The following is a 22,505-nucleotide window of genomic DNA, read 5'->3' as shown; positions in this document are numbered from 1 at the left end:
ATAAATAAAAAACAATATTAATGAAATGAAAATAAATTTTAATTCCCATCAATTCAAAATTTGATTTTAACAAAACTATATATTTTTCAGTGAGTTGCAAAGAAGTTTTTTAAAAATATAATAAAAGATATGTTTATTCATAGACAATACAAAATAAAATAACAACAGGATGTTTTGATATGAGAATAATTTTGAATAGAAATTTCGTATGACCATGAGCAATTTTCAGTTCTCTGAGGGTACAAAGAGAGCACTGGATGTAAGAATGCGTTTGGCGAACGCAGGAAGGATAATTTCTACGTCATTTTGAGAAATTGAATTTGATTTGAAAATTTGAGGAAAAAGCCAATATTTAAGGGTGCACTTACGCCCCTATGACATGGCTTTCAATTCAGGTGTTTAAGGTTAATTTTCAATGACGCTTCACGCCGATTGTCAAAAATTTGAATTAAAGTCAGATGGGCGTAAGTGCAGCCTTAAGCGAGGAAGAATAATGGAATTCAAATGTGGAGCTAGAGACTTAAATGAATCAGGTATATTATTAAAGATTAACCCTAAATTAAAGCTTGCCTATTATATTATTAAAATTTTTCTGTCACTTTTTATTCAATCACTAGAAAAAGCCGAGAGTCGATACGAACAGCAGACTTTTTTTTCGTACCCCCTCTCAATTTTTTTTTTCAGTTTTCGTACTTTTTTACAAAGCATAGTATTTGATATCCAATGTTTGCCTTTGATCAGAACTTGTCTTTCTCCTGTTCATATTTCAATCGCTAGTCTAGACATATATCACATCAAATATCATATTTGATTATTTACAATTGTTTAAAAGATTTTACTAGCACAAGCATAATGTTTTGTGCAAAGTACAATTTCAATGTGTTAATCTATAAAACTTGAATTTTATTGCATATGCAATTAGGCATTTTTTTTAAAATAGAGTTTTGAAGATAAGCATATATGAGAATGATATGTACTTGTTATTGTAAATACATTTATTGTTATAAATTTACTCAATTATCATTGATGATGAAATAAATATTTTATTATATAAAAAAGAGTGTTTATTCATTATAAATAGAGTTCCGTTAAGCAAATATTTTATTTGTAACAGGTAAGCCCTAAATTAGCATGTTTGAAATATTGAGATCAAATATTTGCATGCAATCAATAAATTTGCTGCAAAATTATAATCTCAAGCATGTACTATTTTGAAACAATAAAGCATCAGAGAGCCTTTTCACTATGATCTTTCAGAAAATGAAAGATCATAGAAAAACTACCCTTTATAGAGATGCCCTGACCTCAACAAGGGTCAGAGCCTGTATCTGTATGTCTTTCAGGGCCGAGATAAGAGGATATCGTCAATGATGTGGGCGATCTCCGTCAAACTCGGCCCTGAGGATTAGTATTGGAGGCTCTGACACATGTTGAGGTCAGAAATTCGGGTTTGCTGTTTCCCTCCATAAAAACCAGAATTTATCACCTCGGGGAACGTTTCCCAGCACTTTCCCACCAGAATCGGCCACCTTACATGAACCTAGATGATTATATTAAATTGCAATTCCAAATATGTTTTAATCGGAAAAATAAAGAATGAAAACATTGATACTAGCATCCATAAAACGAGTTAATTCTTTATTTATCTAGGATTAATTCTTTATTTTCTTTTGTGAGAATCTGGCAAATTCTGATTGCACTTCACGCCGATAAAAAGTAAAATCGGAAAAGCTATGATTTTCAAAATCCGAAGTTAATTTCAAAAACAACAAGTGTAAGAATAATTATATAAAAACAACCAATAAAAAGGTATACAATGTAAAGATATAGAATTTTTTTTTGTAACGCTTGTCAAACGTTAGACTCCCCAAATGTCTTTTGAGAAAGCGAAGAGCATCATCGCTGAGTCCGAAAGGGAACTCCGCAAAGAAATATCAAAGATTATAGATGAAAGGAGTGTTCAGAACAAAGTTCTTGAAGAGGCAAAGCAAACTGCAGAAATTCAAGCAAAACATTTCCTAGATGATGAAGTAGCTCCTCCTCCAGAGATCCCAGGCATTTTAGCAGATAGTGACGAGAAAGATGAATATCTTTTTGTTCTCGAATACCTCGAATCTCTCGGATTGAAAATTACACCAACAGTTCTTAGATATGAATCACAGCATCCAGAAGTTCAATGCGATCGCAAGAAACTCGCTCGCAATTATAATCTTAAAAACTACGATAGAACACCTCTTCTTGTTCAATTAATCGAAGAGCGTCTTAGAAATATGGAAGTTACTACTACAATGAACTAGATATGATTTTTAAAACTTACTGTATACGTCAGAATATAATAATTAGAAAAAGAAATTTTTCATATATAATTCGATCGAATATTATGTCGTATAACTGCTTGATTGGAATCAATTGATCAATGGTTTTTTGAAGATTTCTATTTGAAAATTCCAATCTTTTGAAATTTATGAAATGAAAACAATTTTTTTTCTAAAAATTCATTTCGATATAGCTAATCATTATACAATGAAATTTCATGATGAAATAATTATCATTTTTATTGGTTTTTATTGACAATAATATCTAAATAACTGATTTCAATATCAATTTATAAATAACTTATTTTAATCAATGCCCGCATTGTGTCACATAGCATTTTGTAAGGAGATCTGCTTTTTTTCTTTTGGGAAAGGAATGTAGAGTCTTCTTTCTATGATGTTTCCTGAAGATTTTTATTGAATACTTTACAATGTAAGTACTAAAATGTTTTTGGGCTTCTTCTAATGGAATATAAAGAAAATATCGATACTAATACACAAAGAGATATAGAAAACACACAACTAGATGCCCAAAAAGACTATTATCTATTTGAAAGTTTTGCAACTCAATTAAAATTTTTAACTGTTTCAAGAGAAATGCTAACCAATGCAATAAAACTGTTTAATAGCAAGATTCAAAGTGATATTGACTCATTTCCAAACATATCTTTTTTACCAGAAATATTTGTACAAGAATTCACTAAATTTATGCACGAAAACTTTTTTAATGATTCTGAACCGATGAAAGAGTTCTTTGCTACACTAAAAATATTAATTTCAAATGCAGAAAGCTTTAATTTTCTTGTTGTAATCGGAATCTTCGATGAGATAAGTTCAGCATTTGAAAATGGAGAGAATGTACTTACATTTATTGAAATATTTGACCTAATTACAGAAATATCAGAAAATTATCCAGATGCTATCGAATATTTTGAAAAAATCGACTATTTTTCATCTTTAAAGTACTGGATCACTCAACAAGGAACTGAAGAACATTATCTCAGATTTTTTTCTTCTAATATCTCTGAAAATAGCACAGATAACTATATTTTGCAATTTCTTCAGATAATAACCATGACAATTCAGTTCGATCATGTACAAAACCCAGAAAATTATATTTATTCATTAAGTACATTGTTTTCAGTAGATTTTTCAGATTATGTCAAATCCCAACTTGAAAACAATCAAATAATCATCGATTTCATATTAAAAACAATGATGCAGCAAGAGTATTCTGATGTTTGCATTCCATTTATTACAAATTTGCCGGGAAAAATAAATATTGATTATGATCCATTTATTGCAAATCTGATGATCCTATGGAATGAAAAAATACAACCACAATATATACTACAGTTCTTTATTGAACTAATGATTAATTTTGAAACAAAAAATTTTGTTCATGATTTAATCCCAATATTAGTAGAAATTCCACAATATTATTCGAGCTTGGAGTTCGATTCTAAGGATGTATGTAAGTTTTTTATCATAATTTGTCTTCTCAACTTACCAAAATCAGATTTTGGCTCATTCATGACAGAAGAGTTCCAAGAAATCCTAATTGAAATGCATGAAGTCACAAAATACCAAAATCAACTTTACAAAGTTTATTTACGAATTGTGACTGAAATTAACCAAGATTTTCGAAATAAACTTGAGAATATAGCCGAAGATATTGCAGATGAAGAGATTAATGAAGAAGAGGAAGACTCTGAATACCAAGATTTAATACTCCAGGTTTTATCTAATTGAGAATGATGATTTACCATTCTGTATCTATTTTGTTACTTATAAAAATCTATATTAGACATATAAACTTAGACATTTTTTAGATTTTGATAGATTCTGTCTTTTTTTTACATTTTTAGCAAAGAATAGAATAAATTTTTGAAATGTATACAAACAAAATTCATCTATATTAGTAAAACTTGCTTTCGATGGAAAAAATTTTGAAAAAAATATAACGTTTCATATTGGCCAAGGCGACCTTTTAATCGAAAAAGTAGAAGGTAATATGAAAATATTTTAAAATAATTATAAGAAATGTACGGGGGTATTTTGTAAAAAAATATTTCGGATTTTTAGCAAGGATAGTAGTCCTGGACAAGATTGATAACTTCCTGGAGCTTTCTTTCTTCAGCGCGAGCCTTAACTTCAGCGGCATTTTGTGGTGTTAAGAGCTTCTGAAGGTTGTTCATAGCAAGGAAATCAATTTCGAGAGGATCGCGAAGCTGATAGTTCTTGCCAGCTCCGAAGAGATCGACAAGAGCAACAGCATCTGTTGGGTCGAGTCTGCCAGTATAGATATAGCCAGCGAACATTTCAAGAGCTGCCTTGCACATATTTGGATCACGGAACTGAAGCATTGTTGAGTTAGTTTCAAACTGTGAGCGGAAGAAGCCGGAACGAGCATAGAGCATGAAACGATGAACGTTGACGCGATCTTCGGAATCACGTGGAATTAAAGCAAAGTCCCATGATGATTCATCATCGAGGAGTTGCATCATATCGCGATGATATGTTGATTCGAAAGGAATTGAGTCAACAACTTTGCATGTCTTGAAAGCTGGAAGATTTGTTCTGGCGACTGGGGTATTTGCGTAAAGGTGCTCAAGAATTGCTTGAATTGTGTTATGTGGAAGCATCTGAAGCTTCTGAAGAGCCTGTGCTTTTTCGCGGGCATAGAATTGCCAACGGTGCTTGATTAAAGGCTCGTAAACATGGACAGACCATTGTCCATTTCTTGCCTTGATTTCAATCATCTGTGAAGCCCATGGGAATGAAGGTTGCTCAGACATCAGATATCTTTTTGCAAAATGGGGGGCATACAAAAACCGCACTATCGGTTTGCATCGTCCAGATATTTTATCTATCAAACAAATATAATTTACTATTTTTGGTTGTACTATAATTTACTCAGTACGAATATTAAAAAATTATTAAATTGACTGTCTTTTTTTTTCTTTCATCTTTGGAGAAATGAACAAAACTTTCAATACCATCATCGACCACTTAGCTATAAAAAGGCCGGTATCCAATGCTGAGCTTAGTACAATCCTCAACGGCCGCCTTTATCATTGAAATTTCAAAATTTGGCCAAAATTTTTTGAAAAGTTAAATCGCCATCTTAAATATTTGCATCGCAGTGATATTAAATTTGCAAAACATTCAAAAAATCTATTTTTGTGGGAATATTTTTTTACGACAAAATTTCTCCAACTTCATAAAATTAGCAACAAATTCCGAAAATCCGAACATAGGCACTTTTTATAGATTCTGTTGTTATACGATATCGTAATCCCTTGAACTATGCAGATAAACATCGATTTCGTTTGTAAATTTTTCATTTTTTTCCCTATATCGTCAGATGATTTTGTTAAATAACTTAAAAATTCAAGACTTAAGAATAGATTTGAAGTAATCCGAAAATACGATTATCTGAATTAAAATTTTCAATTTTATTAACTCAGAAATATTAACTTGTATAGATGAACATTAATATCTCAACATGGAAAATATATTTGGATTCAATATCACGCATAAACATACAAATATTTTAAATTCAAGAAATTAAATATGAATTGTCTTAGAAATAATAGTTTTGGCAGCTTCCAAAACAGCTTCAGATAGTGTAGGATGAGGATGGCATGTCTCAGCAATTGCATCAATCTTCAATTTGTTTCTAATTGCAATTGCTCCTTCCATTATCGCTTCTCCAGCGTTAGGACCAACAATCTGCATTCCAAGAACAGTTCCATCCTCTCCACAAACAAACTTTACGAACCCTGTTGGATCACAAATGATTCTAGCCCTTGAATTTGCAGAATAGGGGAACATCCCCACTTTAATTTTGAGAGCTTGTTTGGCCGCATTGTTCTCGGTGAGGCCAACCGTGGCAATTTCGGGATTAGTGTATATAACGGAAGGAATTACGTTTGGATTGTATGAAGATTCTAGTCCAGCAAGCATTTCTACGCATGCAATTCCTTCTTCTTCGGCTTTCTGAGCGAGTTGCGGGCCTGGAACGATGTCTCCGATAGCGTAAACGTTCTTTTCTGAGGTTTCAAATCTGTCGTTGACTTCTATAAGTCCATTTTTGAGACGTTTGAGATTTAATTTTTCTAGTCCGAAACCATCGAGATGTAACCGGCGACCAATAGCTATCAAAGCACGTTCTGATTGTAATTTCTGGTCTCCGATAACAACTTCGACGCCATTTTCTGTTTTTGTGCATGAATCAACACCTTTTCCAAGGACAAACTCCATTCCACGTTTCTCAAGAATATCCTGCATGAAGCGACCAATCGATGGATCTACAGAAGGGCCACCAATTGTGGGCGCCATGTCCACAATTGTAACTTTAGATCCTAATGAATGGAAAATACTGCCAAGCTCGAGACCAATAATACCGCCACCTACAACTGTAAGCGTTTTTGGTATCTCTTTCCAATTTAGGACTCCTTGTGACGTCGCAATTATTTCTTCATCTACTGGGAATGTTTTAGGGAACCATTTATCAGTTCCTGTAGCTATAAGAAGATTCTTTGGATTGTAGGTAATGGTTTTGCCATCTTCTAGTGTAACAGATATATCATTCTTTGAATTAATTATTGCTGTACCATGGACAAGATCACCACCAGCACGCTCAATAAGATCTTCGATACCAGATGATAATTCCTCAAGGATATCATTCTTTTTCTGCTGCGCAAGAGCCATATCAACTGTAACATCTCCAGGAACTTTGATTCCGAAGTTCTCAAATTCATGATTAGCTTCATAAACTTTATGAGACATATTTAAGAAGAATTTGGATGGAATACAACCCTCTCGCAGGCAAGTTCCTCCCATTAACTTTTCTTTTTCAACACAAACTGTCTTTAATCCAAGCTTAGCACCACGAATAGCTGTCGCATATCCACCTGGACCTCCTCCAATGATCAAAAGGTCAGGATTTTGAGTAAAAGAGGGTTCCACAGAATTCAATTTTTTTTGACATAATTCAAAGAAACATTGTTCAATATAATTTCATAAGAGACTATCGAGAGTTTGCAATTTGCAAACAACTCCTAAAAATCTATGGCCCAAGACTTGCAAAAGATGCAATTTCAATTTCTCAAAAACAATATCAATTTGATCACACAAATGAAAATTATCAATATGTCTGCAATCGAAATGATTCGAATTCTTGGTCATTATATACAAATCCAGGGGATTATCTACAAATTGATTTCAAGAAGCCGTACTTAATACAAGGAATGATTATGCGAGGAACAAATGCTGACCTACCATTAACATATAGATGGACTGAACATAGGCCATCATATTCCTTAGATTTTTCTGAAGATGGATCAAATTATTTAACATTATTTCAAGAATATAATTCAACAAGAATATCAGATACTATCCAAACTACAGAATATAGATTTGACAAACCAAGATACTTCCAATTTTTTCGTCTTCGATCGATAGATTTTGCGGAAGGGGAAGAATTTCACGGATTATATATTTCATGGCTTGATTTCTATCCTTTTATTGACACAAAATGCTCGAATATTGCTTACGCTTATCGACCTTCAATTTTTAAATTTCTTTTTATTATTATATTTAATGTTGAGTCTTGATTGTAAAACATCCCAATTTCATTCAAATTTATTCTTGCTTTGATTTTATAACATTTAAATTCCTCTTTGAATATTGAATTATTATTTTTTTTATCATAATCTCTTATGTTTGATAATCATGATTCATTATTTGCAACTATTATAATTTTTAATCATATTATTATCTGCACTTAAAAGTTATTGAGATAATTATTTGAAACACAAAAAAGTGTTATCATATTCTCTGTTGTTGTTGTTGTTAAAACTTGTTCCACCAAATATTTATTGTCCAAGTTATCTATGTTTTATTTTGAAAGTTTTACCAAATGCAAAGTAGGCATTCCTGCAATTCTTTAGAGTTTAATCTGTTTCATATTAAGTTCTGTCAAAATGTAAGCTATTGAATTTTTTGAGAGGGAAATAATCGTCGAGGAAGTAAAAAGTGACGCTTTAGGAAATATTATTAGAAATATGATAATAAATATATTTGGAAAAAATATGTTTTTTTCAAAAATTGAAATGTTCATAGAATATTTTGAAATATGTAGGGAATTGAATTCGGTAATATATGATAAACAGGATTTTTAAATTTCAAGGAAAAATAGCTTTTGTGAATACTTTTGAGAACTCTTCTCAAAGATCATGATTCAAATATATTAAGGAGCCAAAATATTAGAGATGAGTTCACAATCAAAATTTTCTCACTTTTCTTCCAAATTGACATCCTTACTCACCACTTTCAAGTTTTTCATACATATATCTTACCCATTCATTTGGAATACGAGATCTCGAGTTTTCGTTCATTTTTTTTACTTTACAAAACTGTTTATTTTTCAGAATTTTTAAATTTGAAAAAATCCATTCTATATCTGATAAATAATATATTATTTTTCAATCAAAATATTTTGATTATCATCTCAAAAGTGTTCTCAAAACCTAGTTTTTCTTATTTTGGATAATCTTAATATTTATATTATTATAAACTAATTGAACACCATATGTTTTTGTATACTTTTACAAAAAAATTGATAGATTTGTGATACTTTCCCCGACGATAGAATTGAATAGCTTACATTTTGACAGAACTTAATATGGAACAAATCTTTACATGGAAATAACTTGAAGACTGATAGACACTCATATCGAAGCTAAATAATGTATTCTGTGTCTTATAATAAATTAATTTTATTATATTAGAGGATAGGTTTTTATTAATATATCATAAAGACTTCATTTCCATCTTCATCTACCGTAGAAGTTGCCCAAGAAACTTCATGAGCATAATTTGTATCTGCTCCACATTCAACTAGAAGAGCCGCAGCCTCTTTTTCCATAAATGAATTTGCAATATTATAAGTATTAAGTCCACATCTATCTCTGGCATTAACCTGAGCACCATGCGATATAAGAACTTTGATTGAATCAAGATTATTTTTGAAGGCAGCATAATGAAGTGGGGTTTCACCTTGCTGATCTGGTGAGTTAACATTTGCTCCAAGTTTGATAAGAGTTTCTATAATTTCGGTCATATTATTTAGTGCAGCCAAGTGAAGGGCAGTTCTACCACATTTATCAACTGTATCCACTTTTTCACGATGTGTAATTAGAAGATCTATTATATCTCTACTATCAGACTTGTTTTTAGCTGCATAATGAAGAGGAGCTAATCCGACTTTACTCTTTGTTGTGATTCTTATTTTAGTAACTTTAGATGATTCTACCAAAAATTTGCAGATGTCGAAATTGTTATAATAAGCTGCAAAATGAAGAAGATTCCTTTTATCACGTCCTGTTTTAGAGAAATCGATACCTTCGTTTTTAATAATATCTAAAGATTGTGGAAATGCTGCACACCAAGGAACAATTGAATTCTTATCTTTATCAAACATCACAAGCATTGCTTTTATGTTTTGTGATTCGATTATAGCATGAATTATTCCTTCAGATGGTTCAAATTTAGTAATATATCGTTGGAACATGTAATCAAGGAATTTATTGTTATGCGATGAAACAATGAAGAAGAAACTATCAATGTCAAATTGCGAAGTCTTAAGACATTCATTGATGATATCAGTATTATTTCCTATAAAGGAGAAATCCGAGCATCTCTTAGTGATTTTGTTTCCTAAGGAAAGAAGGAAAGTGAAGATATTAACAGATCCAAAATAAGCTGCTGCTTCAATTGGAGAAAGTTCCCATAAATTATGGATGTCGATTTTTATTTTATCAATTGACTTCTGGGAAATATAATCTCTGAATTTATCAATTTGATCATACATAATTATGTATTCAAGTTCATTCTCTTTTGGAAAGAATTCTGAATGAAATACAATTTGATAAACTTTGTTAGAATTCTTCTCAAATTCGATTATCTTACTATTATAGAAAGTGTTAAGACAATCATACCTAAGTTTTGTAATAGAATGCGAAGAAAAGATTTGATTGAGTAATTTTGAGTATAGTTCTGTAGCACGATAATTAAATTTCATTGCTTGGAGAATGCAAGCAATAAGATCAAATGTATGCATTTTGTATTTCGAATTTAAATTTGTTGTTATTGAGTTTAAAAGATCTTCGATTGATTCAGTCGATTTAGCATGAAATAGTTTTTCGAGTGTTTCAATAAACTCGCTGTTGTAAACAGAAATTCATCAAAAGTGACACCTCAGAAAAGCTAAAATATTGAATTTTTGGAACTTTTGATAGAGCACGTTTTTAAATATTAATTAAAGTAAATGTATATTTTGTAAAGATTCTTTTTAATAAAAAAATAAAATTTTGAAGAAGAACACAAAATCTTCTGAAAAATAATATCACATAAACTCATATTATTTTCTAATATATAACTATTTTATATAAAAATCAAATTCAATGATCTTAAAAGCGAAGGATAAACCTCAAAATTTACGAATATAATGAGTGTGAATATAATGCTTATCTATCATAAAACCATATGAAATATCAAATTTTGCTTTACGCCTAATTTTTGACGCCTTTGGGCGTCAAAAATTTTCTCACTGGGTTTTCGTCTATCAATCCCAGCTCATTATATACGCAACCAATCAAAAATCTGATATGGGAGTCCAAGGCTAACTTTTTGTTGTCTACCTAATAAAAGAGGAAGCAGCATTAGTGAGAATAATCGCAAATATTCAATTTAAATTATCTTTTTATTCTTAATTTAAAGTGCCAAAAAGAATAAAAAACCTATTCTAAGGCATGTTGTTATGTAAATGAGACTAGACATCATATTTTATGTTATGAAAAAAAATATTTAGAATTTTAGAACAAAATAAATAGAAAAAATAGCATAACTTATGGATGTGCGTATATTAAATTTAATAAATTAAGAGAAATTATTTTTGGCGCCAAAATTATTCGTTAACTCTCAAATTTTTCTGAGTCAATAAGCCGCCAAAAAAGTGTCATTTCTTTATAGGAAAGGAAACCTATTTGACGAACAATCCGGACACTAGTGCCTCAGCGAATTTCCCCAAACCCACCAATCCCCTCCCTGCTGTTGTGCACCATAGATGGAAAGTAAGTCATCAATAGTCTCTTTAGTTAGTATACATATCTCGTGTACTGAGGCACTGCGTTCCTCCGTACGCAATACTTGTGAATTTGACACTTTACAAAACCGTTAACGTAAATTTTACAACACAAACGACAACACCAACTTAACCTTAAATATTTATAAAGCCGCCAACCACTTCACCTTACTACTGTAAAAATAAACGTTCTCACTTACAAAAGTATTGCAACTCTTCCCATTGCTGTGCTTCACACAATAGTTCATATTCTTCAGTATCGCTGCTGTCGCTCCAATCGTCAGAGTCAAAGTCACTGTCAAAATAAATGTTAGTAAGTTTTGACAAAGCTAATGAAACACGTTTACCGTTTGTATCGTATGCTTGTATAAACTTTCCATTCTTCATTCCTTCATAAACGCTCAAACTAACTTTACCCTTTCTCCCTCGTATCTGATAGAATGTATTTTCACGAGGAACGAAGAACAAATTCTTGAACTCATGACCGTTGTAGTTTGTTATCTCAATAGTTTTCGTCATTTAACATCAAATAAAAATTTCAGTAAAATATAAAATAAACTTAAAAATTAATGATATCACCACCCTCACACGTTATGAAAACATCCATTAAATTTAGGTGAAGTGGTGAGATGTCACCTCTTTTTTCACTGTTTTTTCACCCTCATGAATTCATTGCTTTATAACTCTCTTCCTTTCTCCAACTCTTCTAACTTCTTCTTAAGTTCAGCAATGTTGTCCTCATGAAGTTTAATCTTCCTTAATATACCTTCTCTATCTAATGGTTGCTTTATCTTTCTAAACTGAACTCTACCATCCTTCATAGTATGAACGTAAAAACCTTCTGGAACGCTCCTGATTTAATGTATTCTACCAAAAACTTTTGTTTCATTGCTTCAGTGACTTTAGTCGTCATTTCAATCAAAAATAAAATTTTAATATTAAATAAAAATAACGTTATTTTTTCAGTAAGGAAACGCAGGAGTTTTACGATTTATTTGAGGAGTAGGTTCTGGTTTAAATGTTGGAGTCGGTTTAGGAGTTGACTTTTGAACAGGAGTTTGTACTTTCATAGGTTCAGGAGTCATTGAAGGTGTTGTTTTGTGATGGTGTCGGAGTTTGTTTAACTTCAGCTACTTCAGTATTATTTACAACATTTGCTTTATTTCTTTTCAACATCAATAACTGCTCCTGCTGTAGCTAGCAAACCTAGTGGGAGACCATATTTTATATAAGGACTTGACCAAATGCTATTTTTGACAGGAGCTGGTGGAACACCTAACCTTGTGAGACTGCTCTTTGCCATTGTGCAGCTCGTAAAAATATTCAATAGGTGCTCCATAATCGTTTGGTAAAGTTTGTTTCATAGATGGTGAAGGTTCACGAGAGCTTGATGAAGAACTCATTTATAAGCTTTAAAAATAAACGTTCATCCTTTATTCCTCACTGTCGTCCGTGGCTAAGTTATAGTCATCTAATCTTATTATTGGGATTCCATTAGCACGCACCTGAATGGCAAAGCAACAATCCCTCATAAATCCAATAAGTGGCTTTGGTACGTTTTCAGTTGCTAGTTCAATAGGTCCTTTAACAGACAATTTGTATGTTATTGGAGCAGTAGATGTTTGACCTTGTTGGAAGCAAAAGTCCACTTCTGTTGGAAAACCACATAAGAAATGTGTGTTGTCATAGCTATCCCATTTATGTTCCACACTACCATCATCCACCAATGACCTCATAACATCTTCATTAAATCCTATCATATCATGTTTTGTTTTGCAAGCGTTCGCAACCATTTCATAAAATACAGGTCCATATGATTTTTCAGGTTCTGCAGGCATATTTCCATAAGCTCCCATGGAAAGCTGAAGATATTTAAACTTAGGGTTCTCAAAATTAACATAATAGTTGTCTTTCTTTCTAAATAGTGCCCAAATACTTTAACATTAATAGGCGTATAAGCTGCTGTAAATGTTGCACTTGAACTATCTGTATTTTTTGAGAATGAACCGTCCATAGAGAATCCAATCCATAACTTTAACAGGAAAACATAAAGCCTCGTTTGTATAATGTTCTACAAGTTCTGTATAAATGTTAGGGTCTAAAGAGAATGACTTTGGATGAATGAAACATTCATTAAAATCCATCTTTGTTCGAAATAGTTGCTGGTTTACAGTTGTAATAGTAACTGTTCCACTAGCTTCTACTGCCTTCGTTATCATAGTGAATGGTTCATTCCATGGAACAAATTTATTTGTCGGTGGATTTGAATCTGAAGCAAATGCAACTTTAAGAGTTGGATTGAAACAATGATATCATTTACAGATATAGATGTGCATTGTAAGGCGTCGCTACTGAACTTTACTTTAAGCTGAATGTTTCCTGCAAAAGCTGGAATAAATCGAATAGCTTCTAATGGAAGGAATCTTCTAACAGGAATTCTTAAACGAAGCTTAAAATCAAATGATTTTCCTGCTGTAATTGGACCACTAACAATTTGTCCTGTTCTGCATGTTCCCGAATGACTCCATACATCTTCATGTCGAGTCTTTGAGAAAACATCTACTTTCTTTATTTGTTCGGTAGTTTGTGAGTTTGAAGTTATATATGCTTCTTCTCTTGCGTTGTCTTGAGAATATACGATACGACCATTTGCAAGGATTTGATATCCAGCAACTGCATAGAAAGCGTCATCGAAACCAATCCAAAATCCTGGTGGGTTTTGTTTTATTGGAACCTGAATCAATTTCTTTATCTACAATAAATTGACCTTCCATTTTATACGTAATGAATGTATTGTAAAGGTCCAACATATTTTCACCAGGAGTGAGAGATTGAATGTTACCATGTGTTATCTTTAGCAGTTCCAGGTTGTGATGGAATCTTTGCGTCAGAATATTTTCTATTAGTGTCACCAATTTGAACTGCATTGTCTATGATATCGAAATATGAGCGAATCTGATGAATATGCTCTGCTGGAGTAAATTCGTTTAGCTGTTCGTTCTGCATGTATTTACTTCAGATAAAAATATCTATTTACTTCATTATTCTCACTCTTCTCTTGGCATTCGTGGTGGAAGTTGTTTCTTGACATTTTCAATGAACTGTACATTCTCTTTTGTCTCAACTTCTTTCACTGGCGGGTCAGGGTTCTTTGACTCGTTTGCTTTTCAATGAAATTCACGAACTTTGCATAAGCTCTTGGTTCGTTATTGAAAGAACATCTGGCTTCTTTCTTCTTGTTCTATTGACTTTTCAGTTTGAACAGAAGGTTTTATATATGGGCTTCGTGGGCTTCGCCCTTGCCATGCACCTTAATGTTGTCGCTCTCTGCATTCGCTAATGGAACCTTTCTTTTTCTTACATATATTTTACCATCTTTACTCTGACTTACATAATAGAAAGGATGTTGTATTCCTCTGGCGTCATTTAATATAATAGACTCTCGTTCTGATTTTGACAAGCTCATTTTACATCGGTTAAAGTTTTAATTTAGTTTTTTATCTGCAGTCAAATGACTCAGACAAGCCCTACGGACAAGACCAAGGGGTCATAGATGTTGAAGCATTGAAGAAAGAAATTCGTGAGCAAATTTTATCCGAACTGAAGAACAAAAACAAGAACAAAAGCCAGAGAGACCAAAGAGAAAACTTAGTGAAAACAACTTGCTGCATTAGCTGCTGGAAGACAAAAGAACCACGTTTGCTGGCAAAGAAAGCTAGAGAAGAAGCTGAAGCAAAAGCTAAAGAAGCTGAAGCAAAGAAAGAGTAAATGGTTTATTTTACCGAACTAAATGTATAGACAATACCTTTATCTGTTGCGTTCAGTAGTGAAAACCCTGACGTCAAAATAAAGGGAACAGAGTAACGTTTAAGTTTCCAACAGACTGGATTGTGAACATAAATGAAGAGAAGTACATTGGCATAACATCTATGTATATAACACGTGCTTTCAGAAAGGTTGACTTTATACTTCAAGTCGAGATAGAAAATGACGAACAGTCTTTAAGCGCCCAAAACATTCACATATACAAATACTTTAAAGACGATACAACATTGTTGCAATGTATGATTTCATTTAATGAGATGTTCGAGAAAAAGTTCAACATTGAAGTACAAACTTTACAGCCTTTACGTGAGTTTCTTGCACAACTGAAAGAAGAAGGTAGTCAGCCACAACTTATAGACTTTCATTATGAATTTAATGAAAATGAAGATGGAACTCATGACTGTCAATTCATTGTATTCTCACCATTCAATGAAGTCGCTAAAGAGAAAAAAAATCCATTACGTATAAGGTTTCAAATCTCCGAACCAAGTGATGATTTTAAGAATGTTTTCAATTATGATGCAATGCTTCCGAGGAAAAATGAATTTTCAAAGATTGTAACACCTGGCATTTGGGATAGAAAGCAAGCTATATTATATTCAAACTTAAGTAAAGGAGTTGAAAATGAGTTCATTGGTCATACAAGAACTTCACCACTTCCTAACCCTAAATACTATAAATTAACTGGCTTCAATCGTGAGTTTTTGGATAGACATGTTCTCCACTCATGACCATAACTGCCCAGTGTTCTTGCCTCCAGACCATAAGGACTGTCTCTACATTGAAACACAACTCTTAAACTCTACCATCGCAGTATTGTAAAATCTACGCTAGCTTTATTTTTATCACGAATGACCTCATTCATGACCTCATTCATGACCTCATTCATGACCTCATTGCTGACAAAAATAAATGACCTCAGAACTTCAACTTACGAATAAAGCTTGTTTTAGTCGTTATTGAAAAGTTGAACTTTTCAGCAAAGCAAGGTTGACATGACTTACATAAGTCGAATGCAATCTCTTGACCATCATAAAGTGCTTTGTAAAGTTTCATTAAACTGAACTCAGAGTCTTTGTCATATGTTCCAACAGGTATGTGAATGTTCTTATCTTCATTGTAATAGCATTGTATAGCTTCAGGAAACATTTCATTAGCGGTTAAAGCAATAACATCTTGCTTCACGCCTTTCATTCTGCAGTGAAGCAACTTCATTTAAATCATTCGTGAGTAAGTCTATGTAGGTCTTCTTTCCACAGAAAATACTTTTATAAGCTAAACTTTGTTTTCCAGGTGTTATTTCTGCAAAGTCGCTATGAAATTGACCAAGGTTCTTTCCTATAAGTTCGCGACCATATCTCTTCTTAAACTCTGCTGCAAGCTTTGGGATGTCTTCATTATATAAGTGCATACTGTCGGTATCCTGTAAAGATTTGAAGTCCCATGTCCTCTGCAGTACAGAATACTTCATTCATAATACGTTTTGACATAGACAGAATATTAACACCAAGTGGACAGAAGTTAAAGTGTCTGCAAATGCTTTTCGTTAGCTTGAAAATAGTTTTATCTGAACCATCCAAACCTTCGACTTCACTATATGGTTGTAATTTCTTATAGCATATCTTATAGCATCTTTGTCATTTACTATGGTTATTTTTTGACTCAATAGGAGATAGAATAGTTTTGCCATAAATGCTGTTCAGAATGAGTTTTATAATTTCTTGTAAGGGGTTTCCTTCTTTCTTATACTTTAACCTTAACTCAAACAACTTCTTTACTTCATCTCTTATTCTCATATCTCTGTTTCCATCGTAATAGTATCCTTGCAACACTTCACATTTGACACATTGATATTTTATGAGGTCTTGTAATGTTAATATGGTCAACATACATGAGACAGCAAGTGTTTGAACTTCTTGGAACGTTAAGTTCTGGATTTAGTTCAGGGTCGCAAACTATTAAATGAAAGTGTCTGGTATACCAATCTCTGTTATCTTAATGAGAACAAAGAAGCCAGACATAACTTTTCACCAATGGGTTCCTTTTGTGCATCATCGAATAAATGTCTCATGAGATACTCTGTGCTTAGCATCTCACCCTTCATACTTTTGGAATTCCTTCTAAAGTATAACAATCTTGCTATAACGCTGAGGATATAATGAAACAGTGTCGAAGTCAGCAATGAGTTTTTTTTCTCTTTTGTTTCATGTTATCTGACAAACATACATCTTCCACCTTGAATGCATCTCGAAATAAATTCTCTTGGTTATTTGGAGAGGTCATAAAGATTTCCATTCGGGAAGTATACTCTGTTCTCAAACAATTTGTTAGCAATAGAACAAATACTAACGTAGTCATAAACGTTTAAATCAAACTCTTTCAATAAGTCATTGCGGAACTTTAACAAAAACTTCTCTTAAAATTCTTACATCTTGTTTGCAGTAAACGTGCTATATTTTCTAAGTCGAAGTGGAGAGAAGATGCCGATAAAAAGTCCGTCTAAGAAATTTCACTGTTTCATGAGTTTTAGTCGACCCCGAAGGAAAGTCGGTCTCGCTTGTTTCTTACTGGTTTTCAGAAAAAGTCGTTCTCGCTGTGCTTCACTTAGTTCTTGTGTGCTTTGGTTTTTGACCAGTCTGTAGGTGAGTTAGTGTCTGGAGCAAAACAGCTGGTCAAAATACTTTGCATTTGTACATATCGTCTTTGACCGAACGAATGAGTACGGATTGTTTGTTAAACTTATGTACTCGTATTCTTCATTTATGTTCATGGACTATACTGTTGTTGTGTTCTCTGATGTTGTATTACTGTCTTTACATACAATAAAAAAAATAAATAAAAATAAAATTAGCGTTATTTTTTCTTGAGATAAACACTATTTCTTCACAACATTAATTTTATCCTGTATGAATGACTTTAAAAAAGATTATTGACTGACTTCGAATACATCTCATTGACGCCACTGACAGACCCTCAAAACTGTGTTGAAAGTTCTTTAAGCTTTAAGATTGAAGGTACGACGCATTTTGTCTTCACTTACGTATTGAAAGAATATGACCGTTATCATACGAAGTGAATCAAACACTAATAAAATTTGTAGATAAAAAATTGGTTAACAATGAATATTTTAAACGTGAAGACCCAAACACTGCTGGAGATGATGAAGAATACAGACAAGTATTGAAAAAAATAACGCAAGATTAGATGCAATAGAAAAGATTTTAATGAATGTCTTACAAACACGTATGAATATCTTATGCGGTGGGAAGCAGATGGAAATAAATTTTACGTCAAATATGCAATTTATAAATCTTATGTCGACAGGCTACGTAGCACAGTGGTCTAAGGTGGTGTTATGGAGGGTCAGAGTCTGTGGTTCGAACCGCGACAGCGCCGTATTTTCTTATTTTCTTTGTTTGTCTTTGTTTGTCGTGAATAAAAAGTGTCATAAAAGTGCTCTATCTTCCACGGGAATAAATAAAAAATTTACTTTATTTTTCTTATTTCTTCTTTATTTCTTTGTTCCGTGGAAGAAGGGTTTTGCTGTTTTTTCTCAGCCGAAATCAATGATTTTTCATTTTTGGAATCCTTAGCGAATGAGAATCTTTTCTCTCGTGGAAGCTTTGACAAAAATATAATTTAGGTGAAGAGTGAGATCTCACCTGTTTTTTTCACCCCAGTTTTTTTTCACCCCATTTTTTCCACTTGAACTTTTTATAACATTCGGTCATAACTTTATCAATTTCTTTAAATCACGATTTAAAACTCATTGACTTCATCTTCAACCGTGTCATCTGTAATAAGATAATTTTCTTTAGTTTCATGTCACATCCCGAACAGCACAAAGGATATAAATCATATTCATTTCTTCCGTTAAACATATTTTTTTTCTCTTTCATCGTTAAATAATTATTGAAAATATAATACAGCGGTGTAAAAGTTATGTACTGTGTTAAATGTTGAAGCTTCACCTATTTTTAGATTTTAGGATTCTTTTAGTAAGTAAATTGTTATGTTCTTCTCTTTTCCTTTCGTTCATTGTCGAATCTGTCGAACCACATATACTGTATTTCATCGAATTTACGACTATAGAATTCGTCATTTCCCTGGTTAATGAAGGGGTAATCATTATTAATTTTTTCATATAATTTGTCCATATGATTTTCATCGACGTTTCCGGAAAGCATTTAATTAAAGCAAAAATTTTAGGTGAAGAGGTGAGAATCTCACCTCTTTTTTCACCCCAGTTTTTCACAAGCGTTTACATGAATTGTACGATGTATATTTGAAATCCTAAACAATTTCGTAGCTTCTATTTCTTCTGTCAGTATGTCAAAAGTTTTTAACAATACCGAAGGTTCTTTATACTTCTTCTTTGACGTCAGATAGAAGGAAATCTTCTGCTGTTGGATAGTTTTTGTTCAGAAATTCTAACATGTCATTTTATCTTCTACTGGGCTTTTCTTGCTTCTTTCTTTAAGTCTGCATAGTCGTTTCTCATTCTTTCTATCTCTTTGACTGAGTAGTTATATTTCCTAATTGCTGCCTTACATTTTGAACATTGCGGGTTCATTTTTGCGTTATACATTGAAATAAAACCAGCTAAACAACTAAGGCGTCAATGGTTTTCTTTCATCTCAAACATAGCGGGTCTTATTTGTTCGTTCCATACTTTGCCTCTTCTATCTTTATCTCTTATTTCCCAACACATTTTGCAACTAATGAAACAAAGTTATCGTAAGTCTTAAATTCTTCAGATTTATATATGTCAGAAACATTCTTATATACCATGTCGCCATCTTTGTCCATAACTTTATGGTTGCTAAAGACCAAGGAATTCATAATTTACTTTACGTATGAACTTCTTTATTTCTACTGATTCAGTTGGTTTCACTTCAATTTCGTCGAATTCAGGAATAGTGAGTTTTTGTTGTTGGTTTTCAGGCAATATTTGGGTAAATGTGTCATTAATGTCCTGCATTTCATAAAGATATTCTTCATTTTCTTCCTCTTCGCACTACAGTCTAATTACTTGTTTAAATTCTTGCTTTATCTTCTGGATTCTTGTTTCAAAAGTATATGAAGAAGGAATGAAGTTTTTCATCTCTACTAACATTGACGTAGGATTCATGACTAACGAGTTTGGTGCTGTTGTTGTGGACAGAGTCCCGCCGTTCGCGGCTTGAATTGTTGTTGCCGATTGTTGAAATCATATCTTTTATACAAAATAAAAAAATAAAAAAATACTAAACTTTATTTTTTATTTCGGGAAATTCATGAAAATTCACGAGACCGCAAAGGGTCTGAGCCGCTAAGCGGCGAGGGTGAAACAGGTGAGATCTCACCTCTTCACCTAAATTATATTTTTTGGTGAATTCAATAAAAATAAATGGTCATTTTACTCACAATATTTTTTACAAAACGACCCCAAACTTTTAACTTCTTTTCTGCAGCTTCAAATGCTATCTTAGCGAGTTCATATTCTCTAAATTCTCTCTTTAAATCTTCTTGTTCCCATTGGTCTAGTTCGTATGGAGAATCTCTATAACCATAATATATCTCTCACGTTCATGTTCTAATTGTTTTTCACACATTTTTCCAACTTCTTCTTCGAACAAAGGTTTAGCATTCTCCACTGTATCTTCGAGGTTCTTCTTCATCTAACTTCTCATGAACTTTCTTTCTATGGAGTCCATAATATCTTTGACATAAAATGCATACTTTACAGAGCACCATTCAGCAACAAAATGAACGAGGTCAGCATGTATGTAAATACCTTTTGAATTCATTCATAACGCCCTTAGTAAGCTCATAAAATGCTTTGTTTTGAGGTTGAGCCATTTTGGCTCGACCGTATTCTTTCAACCAAAACTCAAGAATTTCCTGCATTTTAGCACTATTGAGAAATCTGTTTAATGGTTTAACTTTCCTGCTTCTCTTGCCATCTTTGTTGCATTAATGTAACCATCCTTGTCTCTACGTAAGACTTCAATACCGTTATAAGTGCCTTTTGTGAATGTTTCACCATTAGATTTGTTCGGTGAATGTTTTTGCTTCGACTGACATTTCTGTTCTTACATACAAAATAAAAAAAATAAAAAAAAATAAACTAACTTTATTTTTTGGTCTTTTGTGAAAATTCATGAAAATTCACGGGGTGAAAAAAGAGGTGAAAACAGGTGAGATCTCACTCTTCACCTAAACATTATTTTTGTCTGATTTACATCTAATGAAAAAGTTTAGAAGAATTTTCTTATCTTTCTGGCATATTTTTGTCTTTCCAGTACTCCCGCTCTAATGGTCCCAGATGTGTTGGCTTCGACTCTCTCAAGTTCTTAGATGGTATACATCTTCAACGCCTCCTTCATATCTTACTTTATAAGTGTCATCGTTTGTGTTTATAAGCCAAGTATTTTAATAACCACTCCTCGCTTTTGTCGTCAATGGTTTCAGCAAGTTTGCCATTACTACTTTCGACTAATTTATGTCGAGGATAAAACGCAATAGAGTCGTCGGCAGCTTTTATAAGATATCCATTACCTTGCGTAGAGTCTACGATATAATAATTCGACTTAACCTTAACGTTTCTTTGTCAACGGTTTGTCGTCAAGAAACTACACGAACTTTTGTTCCAGGAATGAGGGTAAATTGTGTTGAATTCTGATATTTTGTGTTTGGCTTCGTTTCTTTGTATATACTTTTCTTCTTGTTGTTGTGTCATTGAATTTGGTGTATGTTCTGTTGTAGAATGTGTTGAGGAATTATATACTTCGAGAAAATGTTTCATTGTTTCTTCGGTAAAGTCTCGCTCTTGGTTTAAATCTCTGAGAGTCCTTATGAAGCGGTTTATGATGCCGAGTATGTTATGGTTATGGTCTTCAGTAGTGTAGTGAGTTATGTTATGCTTAATGAGAAATTCTGTGATTTCATTGCTGAGGTATGCACTGTCTTGGTCTGATGTTAAAGTACTTGGCTATGTCTGCTACAAACTTTTGTAAAACTCTTAACACTTCACGAGTTCCTTTATTTTTCATTGGATATGCATATGCTTTACGAGTGTTAACATTTATGAAGATGAGGAATGGTTTATGTCTCCTTTTCTGCTTTGAATGAGGAGTCAAATTGGTATGCGTCAGGAGTGTTGGAGTAAATTGGTAAAAAGTAGTCGTAAGGGTTTATTTTTGTTTGATGTACAACATTTTGTCAAAAGAACC

At 32.7% G+C, this 22,505-nt stretch overlaps 8 protein-coding genes and 2 pseudogenes across 10 annotated transcripts, besides 5 other annotated features; 3 read left to right on the top strand and 7 right to left on the bottom strand.

Moving 5' to 3' along the window:
* Window positions 1-353: 353 nt before the first annotated feature.
* Window positions 354-480: a mobile genetic element.
* Window positions 481-1,850: 1,370 nt separating this feature from the next.
* On the top strand, window positions 1,851-2,626 carry TVAGG3_0508730 (uncharacterized protein; the record flags this gene model as incomplete). Its single annotated transcript, XM_001583367.1, has 1 exon — window positions 1,872-2,297. The coding sequence occupies one exon, from the start codon at window positions 1,872-1,874 to the stop codon at window positions 2,295-2,297; it is 426 nt and encodes a 141-aa protein (XP_001583417.1).
* A 154-nt stretch (window positions 2,627-2,780) lies between these two features.
* On the top strand, window positions 2,781-4,067 carry TVAGG3_0508720 (uncharacterized protein; the record flags this gene model as incomplete). The annotated part of the gene is made up of 1 exon (XM_001583368.1): window positions 2,781-4,067. The coding sequence occupies one exon, from the start codon at window positions 2,781-2,783 to the stop codon at window positions 4,065-4,067; it is 1,287 nt and encodes a 428-aa protein (XP_001583418.1).
* Window positions 4,068-4,291: 224 nt separating this feature from the next.
* On the bottom strand, window positions 4,292-5,126 carry TVAGG3_0508710 (Potassium Channel Kv1.1, Chain A domain-containing protein; the record flags this gene model as incomplete). The annotated part of the gene is made up of 1 exon (XM_001583369.2): window positions 4,397-5,113. One exon carries the CDS (start codon window positions 5,111-5,113, stop codon window positions 4,397-4,399), a length of 717 nt encoding a protein of 238 aa, XP_001583419.1.
* A 525-nt stretch (window positions 5,127-5,651) lies between these two features.
* On the bottom strand, window positions 5,652-7,954 carry TVAGG3_0508700 (disulfide oxidoreductase family; the record flags this gene model as incomplete). The annotated part of the gene is made up of 1 exon (XM_001583370.1): window positions 5,886-7,109. The coding sequence occupies one exon, from the start codon at window positions 7,107-7,109 to the stop codon at window positions 5,886-5,888; it is 1,224 nt and encodes a 407-aa protein (XP_001583420.1).
* Window positions 7,955-8,281: 327 nt separating this feature from the next.
* Window positions 8,282-8,322: a mobile genetic element.
* A 651-nt stretch (window positions 8,323-8,973) lies between these two features.
* Window positions 8,974-9,015: a mobile genetic element.
* An 87-nt stretch (window positions 9,016-9,102) lies between these two features.
* Window positions 9,103-10,443, bottom strand: TVAGG3_0508670 (proteasome regulatory particle assembly; the record flags this gene model as incomplete). Its single annotated transcript, XM_001583371.2, has 1 exon — window positions 9,127-10,443. The coding sequence occupies one exon, from the start codon at window positions 10,441-10,443 to the stop codon at window positions 9,127-9,129; it is 1,317 nt and encodes a 438-aa protein (XP_001583421.1).
* Window positions 10,444-10,547: 104 nt separating this feature from the next.
* Window positions 10,548-10,585: a mobile genetic element.
* Window positions 10,586-11,477: 892 nt separating this feature from the next.
* Window positions 11,478-22,505: part of a mobile genetic element that runs on past the window's edge.
* On the bottom strand, window positions 11,659-11,985 carry TVAGG3_0508650 (uncharacterized protein; the record flags this gene model as incomplete). The annotated part of the gene is made up of 1 exon (XM_051236851.1): window positions 11,659-11,985. The coding sequence occupies one exon, from the start codon at window positions 11,983-11,985 to the stop codon at window positions 11,659-11,661; it is 327 nt and encodes a 108-aa protein (XP_051094675.1).
* TVAGG3_0508640 lies at window positions 12,429-12,869 on the bottom strand (annotated as a pseudogene). Its single transcript has one exon. A coding segment is annotated over exon 1 (441 nt).
* TVAGG3_0508630 (uncharacterized protein) lies at window positions 12,900-13,226 on the bottom strand (the record flags this gene model as incomplete). Its single annotated transcript, XM_051236850.1, has 1 exon — window positions 12,900-13,226. One exon carries the CDS (start codon window positions 13,224-13,226, stop codon window positions 12,900-12,902), a length of 327 nt encoding a protein of 108 aa, XP_051094674.1.
* On the top strand, window positions 15,549-16,113 carry TVAGG3_0508620 (annotated as a pseudogene). Its single transcript has one exon. A coding segment is annotated over exon 1 (565 nt).
* TVAGG3_0508610 (organellar and viral DNA polymerase type B) lies at window positions 16,210-16,485 on the bottom strand (the record flags this gene model as incomplete). The annotated part of the gene is made up of 1 exon (XM_051236849.1): window positions 16,210-16,485. The coding sequence occupies one exon, from the start codon at window positions 16,483-16,485 to the stop codon at window positions 16,210-16,212; it is 276 nt and encodes a 91-aa protein (XP_051094673.1).

Source organism: Trichomonas vaginalis, chromosome II, assembly GCF_026262505.1.
Source record: "Trichomonas vaginalis G3 chromosome II, whole genome shotgun sequence".
Classification (NCBI taxonomy): domain Eukaryota; phylum Parabasalia; order Trichomonadida; family Trichomonadidae; genus Trichomonas; species Trichomonas vaginalis.
This window is presented reverse-complemented; position numbering and strand designations above follow the sequence as displayed.